The sequence below is a fragment of the Helobdella robusta genome, assembly GCF_000326865.2.
Source record: "Helobdella robusta unplaced genomic scaffold HELROscaffold_15, whole genome shotgun sequence".
NCBI lineage: Eukaryota > Metazoa > Annelida > Clitellata > Rhynchobdellida > Glossiphoniidae > Helobdella > Helobdella robusta.
The window spans coordinates 992,955-1,002,586 of NW_008703839.1; the positions used below are offsets into that span (position 1 = coordinate 992,955).

General features: G+C 32.7%; 1 protein-coding gene across 1 annotated transcript in view; it reads left to right on the forward strand.

Annotated features, from left to right (window-relative positions):
* HELRODRAFT_110061 (hypothetical protein) overlaps positions 1-9,632 on the forward strand; it is a gene marked incomplete at its 5' end in the record, with an annotated part of 48,129 nt that overhangs the window by 28,467 nt on the left and 10,030 nt on the right. Inside the window, 5 exons of the mRNA XM_009015073.1 lie at positions 4,252-4,467; positions 7,172-7,271; positions 7,741-7,800; positions 8,228-8,332; positions 8,456-8,658. Of these exons, the coding sequence (XP_009013321.1) occupies positions 4,252-4,467; positions 7,172-7,271; positions 7,741-7,800; positions 8,228-8,332; positions 8,456-8,658 (684 nt within the window). The remainder of the gene's footprint in view (positions 1-4,251; positions 4,468-7,171; positions 7,272-7,740; positions 7,801-8,227; positions 8,333-8,455; positions 8,659-9,632) is intronic.

Genomic DNA, 9,632 nt, shown 5'->3' on the forward strand with positions numbered 1-9,632 from the left:
CCTTCAAAAACAATGCAAATTTAAAACCAAATATCTACACTAGATATGTTGATGATATCTTTGTCTCCTATAACGATCCTGAAAAATCTCCCAACTTCTTGGTACCTTAAACAAATCAAAATTAAGATTTACCATTGAAATTGAAAAGGAACAACGTTTACCTTTTCTCGATGTGTTGGTCACCCGTGGCGAAGAACGATTCAAAACTGCGGTCTATGTCAAAGAAACAAATACAGGAATTTGTTTGAATGGACAAAGTGAATGTACCGAACATTTTAAAGACAGCACAATGAAATCATTTGTAAACCGGGCATTCACACACTCTTCCGATATTGAAAATCGCGACGCTGAATTAAAGAGTCACTAACCTGCTTGTAAACAATGGATATAAAACTTATTCTATTGAAAAGATTGTTAAAGACAAATTACTACACAACAATAACCTTCCTAGTACCAACAATCAAGATAACGACATCATCTTGTATCACAGAAATTACATGTCAACAATCAAGATAACGACATCATCTTGTATCACAGAAATTACATGTCAACTGCATATAAAGTAGATGAAGCTATTCTTAAAAATATCATCAATAAAAATGTCAAACCAACCAACCCAAATAGTAAAGTTAAACTCCGAATTTATTACAACAATAAAAGACGTCCCACCTAATACTGAAAAACAACTGTAATCCTAGAGATAACTAAATGTTCACCAAAAAACTTTAGTGAGAAAAATCGAAAAAGCGAACTACAAACATATTAACGCCAAACATTCGGTAGAATTTATAGAAAATTGTAAAAATTATGGTCTATTACCAACATATATATATATATATATATATTAGACTGTTTAAAAAAAAACTAAAAAAAAACAATGCATAGGGGTTATATGGTGTGGTTTTATATTTGTATCATCCTGTAAAAATTTCAATTAAAAAGGATAAGTATTAGTGACCTCTCAAATCAAAGTTAACTAATGTCGAACATGCTGTGATTTTCATAAATAATGGATATTTCTACAGTCTTAATCCTATATATATATATATATATATATATATATATATATATATATATATATATATATATATATATATGTATATGTATATATTTGTGTGTGTTCAGACTGTAGTATGTACAGTTATTAAAAAATATCACCGCATTTTCATCATTGTTGAGTTTGTAACTACATTTTTCAATTTTCCAGACAATTATTTTATATGTAGTTCATCAGGTGTTTATAGTATTTCACTCTGATGATGGTATTATAGTATTTTACTCTGATATAGATTTACACTGATGATGGTAAAGGTTACCGAAAAAAGCTTTTATGTAAATGTATATATGAAATACTATGTAGGTCCAGCAATTTCAAAATCTTTTCCAGCCGCTTTAAAATCAATTTTCATAATGTGTATTGGGTTGTTCGGAAAGTAATTTTGTTTTTTGCGGTGAAAATGAAAGACTATCTTTGTATAATGAATAATGGAGAATATGGTGGGTGTGGCATATCCATCCCATCTATGCTGTAAAAGCTTTTGGCGAGTGATCAAACTTGTATGAGGTCTCGCATTATCTTGGTGGGACACTACACCTTCTCTGTTGATTAATTCTGGACTTTTCTGTTGAAGTGCATCATTCAGTTTGTCCAGCTGATGACAGTAGACTTTTGAATTAATTTTTGTGTTATCCGGTAAAAGCTCAAAAAAGTGACTCCTTTAAAATTTCACCAAACAGACAGCATCACCTTTTTTGATGGATATTGGCTCCGGAAATGCTTTAAACCGACTCATCTTTTCTGCTCCATGATCTCTAGCGTTTAACCATTTTTCGTTTCCAGCAATGACGCGTTTCAAAAATGGATCATTTTTGTGACGTTTGAGGAGTGAAGCACAGACGTCAACGCATCGACCAAAATTTTTCTCCGTATATCGAACTTCAAGGCTAAACCCAGGTCTTTTATTTGGTCATTAACTGTTAAATTCAATAAATTTAACCTCTCATCGATCTTACCTGTTGTTATTCGCTGGTGTGCATGTCTTTATCGCGTCTTTATCGGTTTCAACCGGCCTTCCAAAACGTGCAGTTTTGCAAACCAGTTCTGGCACTGGCGTATTGTCAACACATCTTCTCTGTACACATCAGTCAATTTCTTTCTGGCTTGAACAACATTTTTACCTTTTCTTTGTAAAAAAAATAAGTTAAATATGGCGAAATTGCTGGTTATTGCTTTCCATATTTCAAAGGGCACCGACCAAAAACTACTGCGTAAAATCAATTGAACTTATTCACACACAAGCCTTTCTATATATATATATATATATATATATATATATTATATATATATATATATATATATGTATATATATATTTCGGAACGAGGTTTTTTTTAATACAAACATCATTGAAGATATATGCCCATTTTGCATTAATGATATATATATATATATCATTAATGCAGATATATATATATATATATATATATCTGCTGATATGAAAAAATTCAACACCAAGCGTTCAAGCAAAGAAAGTGAAGAGAGCGCGTTTGTAGTCAATTCATGAGAGGCGCTGTACAAGTTTTGCGATGCGATACCATATCATTGGTAAACCACTATCCGCTATAGGCCAGGTTTTAAATAACTCAATTATTGTAACCAAGAAACACAAATTGAGGTGTCATGACCATTAGGTAAAAACAAATCTCGCTTACAAGATTGAAGAGCCCATTCAGTCGCATAGTTTATAATATATAAATATATATTATATGTATATGAATGTTGGTTTGTTTCAACTTTATAGACTGGAAAACTTCTGAACTTTTGTTTATAAACGTATGGCAGAGTATGTGAGCATAGTTTCAACCAGCTTCGCCCTCCGACAAGGTCGATTTGGATGATGGAGAGGGATTTTTTATGAATTTTAAGGCTAAAAATCTGATTAGCTTGAAATTTTGTAAAAAATTTTAGGTACAGCAAAAACATGTTTAAAATTTCAATTAGCTCAGCTTTCAAAACAAGATAGGTTTTTATTGATGGGTGACTTATTATGGAAAATTAAAGTTGGAAAGCTAATGATCTAATTATTTAAAATTTTGTCTTGATCGTAGTGGTAGTGAGCAAGGAGATGCCATTTATTCCAGGCTGCACGTATGCGTGTTCGAACGGCAGCTTCAGCTGTTCCAGTACAATCCAGAACATCCCCTAGATATTGAAACGATGTAACTTTCTCTACCTTAATGGCTTCAAAAACAGTGCTATTTCGAGTTTGTTGTTGTGGATTGATGCAAGCAGGACAAACAAAATTGGACACTTTAGATAAAGTACCAATTATTTTTGAACATCGTTTGTGACACCACTGGTTACACTGCTGACACTTGATTGAATTGCTGACACTTGCTGTGGATTGGATGGGTTCACCAGTGTTCATTGCTTTGGTTTTGCTGATGTTGACTTTGAATTCATGATCGACGAGTCTGGTGTTCCAATCTTCAAACATCTGTGCTGCATTCTGCTCAGACGTGGCTGTTAAAACGATATCATCGGCATATATTAGATTCCAAATGTCACCAGTGCGTATCGGCTTTGTGATTTTTTCCATCACAGTTATAAATAACAGTGGACTGAGAATCGAGCCTTGGTGAACTCCAACGCCGATGTCAAATGCACTTGTGTTTCCAACCGTTGTGCTGACAAGAGTCTTAGTATTCGTATACATTTCCATCACAAGTCGAACAAGATATTCTGGAATGAGTTGTCGACGTAGACTCCACCTGATTGCTTCACGGGGAACTCGATCAAATGCTTTTTCAAGGTCTACAAAAATGTTTGATAGTTGTTGATGCTTTGCGAGGTACTTCTCTTGCAGTTGCCGAAGGATGTGAATTGCATCAATTGTTGATTTCCCCGCTAGAAAACCAAATTGATAATTTCCGATTGTAATTCCGACCGCCAATAAAAATAATAACACAAAAAATTTAGTGTGATTCATTTCAGAACCAGTTGATTTGTATTTTAAATTCGATTGATAACAGACATTAAATGTAGCATTTATGTACAAAGTAAACAGTATCCCATATAATTATTTAGTATATATGACCATACTGTGAATAAGTTTCTAAAATGAGGGAGTTATATATGATGATGATGACATGCTTAAGGCAATAATTACAATATTATTTTAACCAGTATGCCAAAGGATAATGCATTCAAGACATGCAGCTACTAGACTGCCGCCTTTGCTTCATACTTCCAGCTTGTCTTCTCGTGTCTACCAGAATGTTCCACCTCCTTTGTCCATGCGTTACAACGTTGTTAACAGCAATGAATCATTACATCTTCAACAGCTCCAGCAACAACAATTTCATTCCAGTCAATTCATGCAACAACAGCAACAAGGGCCTGCTACCACCCCTACCAATAGTAGTACCAGTAGTAGTCCTTTTAACAATCAGGTACAATGTTTTATAATGTGTACAATCTTAAAAGTATTAATACATGTATTAAATGTTTTAAAAATTCATCGTGTTTATTGCATTATTTAATTTACAATTTTGTTTTTTCAAATTCTTTACAATTATCATACTATTTGAATTTTGAAAAACAACACTTTGAATTAAATAACGGAAAATTTATTAAAACCTTATATAATATATATAGATATATTGCTGGAAGGAGATTATAATTGATGCAATATTTGGTAAAATCTACCGAATTTTTAGCTTTTGAAAGTTTACGATTGAGCTTTCAATATTTCTAACAGTAATTTTATAATTATTGGATTGGATAAAATTTGATAATAATTATAAAACTACTGTTAGAAATACTGAAAAGCCCATTCTTAAACTTTCAAAAGCTAAAAATTCGGTAGATTTTATCAAATTCGTAGTTTAATGCTATTTAATGAATATAATACTTCAACCAAAGAACCAACCATATCTTGTGGTGAAAAACAACTGCAATAGTAAACCAGAATCGATAATGGATCATTGTCATCTAATATATTTGTTCAAATGTAATACTGGTGAGCGTGGGCACCATAATTCCGAATATATTGGTATGACGACGGGCGATGACCAAGTTATTGCGAAGACTCATCATGGCGCTATAAAGAATCACATGAAAGAGAAACACAAAATTAAAATTACTAGACAAATCTCGGACCACAATGTTAAAATCTTACATTACAATAACATCCATTATAATTTACGACTAGCCGAATCAATACTCATAGAACAAAGACATCCGATAATAAATATTTAACAACAAACAATTGTAATTCTTCCCACTAATAAATTTGGAAGCAGAAGGAACAGTATATGGTCTCCTATCCCACCATAATAACCACCCATGTTCTTAACGATGGTGACATGTTGCGATCGGACTGCTTTTTTGGTCTTTATATAAATTCAAGCACAATCCACTTTTCTGATCTTTTTGTCAATACCCCGTACTGTGAGTACGCCCACTCTCCACAGCAGTTAGTATGTCATCATTCCTTGTACTTTGATCATCTGCTCCAACGTTTAGGTTCTCGTTTGCTATCATATCACATTTTCATACTTCTCTTACGGGCTCTTCTGCTAGTGGGTTCATATCGCTACTCTGGTTTATTGTCCCCATGTATTTGTTTTCCACAGACTCTCTTTCCCTTACTTCTGTATACTTCTGCATTCTTTTCTGTCTTTGCTTCGATGATTCCTTATTACAAAATCTTGCTATGTGGCCACTGTTCTCACAGTTATTACACCTCGATGGCTTTGGGATGTATTTATTATTTATATGGGGCATTGCTATTTACTGATTTATGGACCAAGATAGCAATTTTAAACTTTATAATTTGCCTAGAAAATGAACATATTTTTAGTTAGGCAGTCGACTAAAGCAATGACTTTTTATACTTATAATTATTACAACATTTAGTTTTAACACTAACACATAACATGTCAATAATATCATCATCATACACTATCATCACACACATTGAAATCCAATTCATTCCTGATGAACATGCCAGCTCCACCCCTAGTGGCAGTAGTTCTATTTTTAAACACAAAATTAAAATTTTATAATTTAACTAATTTAGCTGACGCCTCTTTCAACAATGATTCACTTAATTATTAAATTTAATATTTTGTTAATCAATCATCTTATTAATAAACTACGATATAAGTTTGATGAAGAAAAATCGTTTTGCAAAAATGAGGTTGAATTAGCAAAATTGCACTCAGAATAATGAGTACGATTTATCCAAAGGTTGACCGTTGCAATTAGTTGGTGTTGTCATGATTCATGTTGCTGCTTTTTAACGTATTCTTGACTTCTGTAGTTTTTACATTTTTGTTCTGAGAAAAATTCAACTCTCGTAGAAATGTGTATTTTGGCAATATGTCAGGATTTGTAAGTTTAGATTGACTGGTAAAATGATTTTAAATGCTGCTTACTTGGTTGCCAAATTTTGATCGATGACCACATTGTCAGAGTTTATTTTGCGCAACACCGAAAAGCAATTAGCAAAAGTTGTCATTTAATTGGAAGATTTTTTTATATTTTCTGGTTTGTTTGAAAATGGATTGGCATTATGTGACTGAGTAACATCTAATCTTCCTTTTTTGTTATTTGCCAATTGGAAATTATCGTTGGAATCGGGTTCATCATGAGATTCATTAACTATTGCTGAGCTATTAAATCAGATTTATCTGCCCATGATTGAGCAACTGAAGTCATGATTACGATCTCTGTTGCTAAACTAGACATGTTGTTTACCTTATATACAGATACGTTCATTGCTGGCATGTTAGTTGTTGATACGTTTATCCTTGTGTAAAAATAGAAAAATTAGTTCAGACAATCGTGCAGCAGTTTTGACTTTAACCTATCCTAATAAATTAACAAATTTGCAAATTAAAAATGAGATTTCATTTTCAAGACCACATTATGAGGAATAAATAAATACAGCCATAGTAAATATTTAAATACATATTTGTTTGACTTTTCTACAAAAAATGTACATTATATGCTCAGAATGTGTTGGGAGGTCTTACAGATTATAATATAAGGCACTTCATAAAGATTTGATTACATAGTTTTTACTATTGTTAGATTCTACCAGAAAATTGGTCACATCAAGTTATCAATTTTAGTTAATCACCAAACTTACAGAGATTTCAGTCTAGTACTAAATATCAGCAGCATACTGATTTGATGCTAAGAGATTCAAAAGATTTTAATGACAAAAATATGCTGAGACGTCAACAACCACCACCGCCTCCTCAGGTTTTTGGACATTTTGTAACCTATTTTGATAATTTTTCCCTTTAATTTATTTTTTATGAGATGTTGTATCTCTTCATGTATTCATATATAATCGTTAATGATTAAATGGTTTTGAATATTTTTAAGCCCAATATGCTGATGAAATCATCGTCTCAACAGGATCCTCCGCTTAGTCAGCCATCTTCATCATCATTGTCGTCGTCTGGTCATTTATGCAACAGTTCGGAGGTGTAATGTGCTGTAATTTCTTTTTTGTTAACACAAATTACCACCAACTTTTGTCACTTTTTAGTGTTGGGTGATTTTCAATAGGCAGTTGATTTCTAGTATGTAAATTGGCATTTGAATGTCTGTCATCTGATTAAATTATTTTCGTTTGTTAAATTTATTAATTTTTATGCATTCTTTTTTAATTACGGAATTATTGTCAAGTTTTACAAGTCTTATTTTAACTTAAAAATATTTATAGAAGAAGGATTTAAAATCCAGCAGTAAATTGGGTCCTATACCAGCGGCACCTGTGAAACAGGTTAATGTTTATTACGTCAATGTAATGTTCTAAATCTGTTGCATGTTCAGCTCAGTTTTTAAACAATCTAGATATATTAATAAAACGTGGGTAATTAACCATTGTAATTAAATCATCTTATTTTGTTGAGTTAGTAATATTTCTTTTTTTTGCATTTTATTAATTTTCATTTACTTAATTTATTAAAAATATACGTTTGAATCATTTTTTATCATATGTTATTCTTATTTGTGTTTTCAACGTTTATAATATAGTTGGATGATAATATAATGTTCAACTTGGATGGGTTAATATATTTAACTTTAATGTAAAATCAACTGTTTATGTAAGACTAACCACCTTTTATGTTAACCGTTTAGGCTTTTAGGTGCTATGCACATTCAGCAATTCATTAAATATATAATTTCTTTAAATATATTTGTGATAGGGTTTTTTGTACAAACGAAGCACTAAACCACTTCGAAGTGAGTGGAAAAAAAAATATGTCACATTGTTTGATGATGGTCGACTGGTTTTCCATTCTTCTATCCAGGTTTTTTTTTTGGCTGCTATTCATTGTTAATCTATTTTGTAAAAACTTTTGATATAATATTAGTCATTATTTTGTTTTACTAGCATTTTTTCATAATCAAGCAAATAAAATTGGCCTGAACAGGACTTTACAGATAATGTACATGGCAAGGAAATTGAATTAATGAAGACAGCAGTAAAGGTACCAGGAAGATGTCCAAGAGGTTCTGAACTTTCAAGACCTCAAATATCTACTAATGCCAACATGGGTACCACAATTTTGTCAAAAGATGTTCTGACCAACGAAGTGTCAGGTCAATTTTTTGCTCATGTCAATATATATATATTGTTTATTTTTTATTTATTTGAATTCTCTCTTTAGTAATTTCTCAGAAATATCGACAATAAACACACTCATCACAAACATTGCATTGGATAGGTTGGAAGCTTTTTGCATTCGAGCCCAGATTTAGAACATTACATTGATGGAAATGTATACGAATACTAAGACTCTTGTCAGCACAACGGTTGGAAACACAGATGCATTTGACATCGGCGTTGGAGTTCACCAAGGCTCGATTCTCAGTCCACTTTATTTATAACTGTGATGGAAGAAATCACAAAACCGATACGCTCTGGTGACATTTGGAATCTAGTATATGCTGATGATATCGTTTTAACAGCCACGTCTGAGCAGAATGCAGCACAGATGTTTGAAGATTGGAACACCAGACTCTCCGATCATGGATTCAAAGTCAACATCAGCAAAACCAAAGCAATGAACATTGGTGAACCCATCCAATCCACAGCTACTGGACGATGGCCCTGTTCAGTTTGTAAATCTGGTGTAGGTAACAATTCAATCAAGTGTCAGCAGTGTAGCCAGTGGTGTCACAAACGTTGTTCAAAAATATTTGGTACTTTATCTAAAGTGTCCAATTTTGTTTGTCCTGCTTGCATCAATCCACAACAACAAATTCAAAATAGCACTGTTTTTGAATCCATTAAAATAGAAAAAGTCACATCGTTTCAATATCTAGGGAATGTTCTGGATTGTACTGGAACAGCTGAAGCTGCCGTTCGAGCACGCATACGTGCAGCCTGGAATAAATGGCATCTCCTTGCCTCTATATTGATGCGGCGTGACATCCCACTACCACTACCATCAAGACTTTATAAATCTGTGATACGTCTGGTGTTGTTATATGGTGCAGAAACATGGCCAATGACAACCAAACTGGAACAACAACTTCAACGAACCGACATGAAAATGCTCCGATGGATGCAACGAATTAGTCTGAAGGACCACATCAAATCTACCG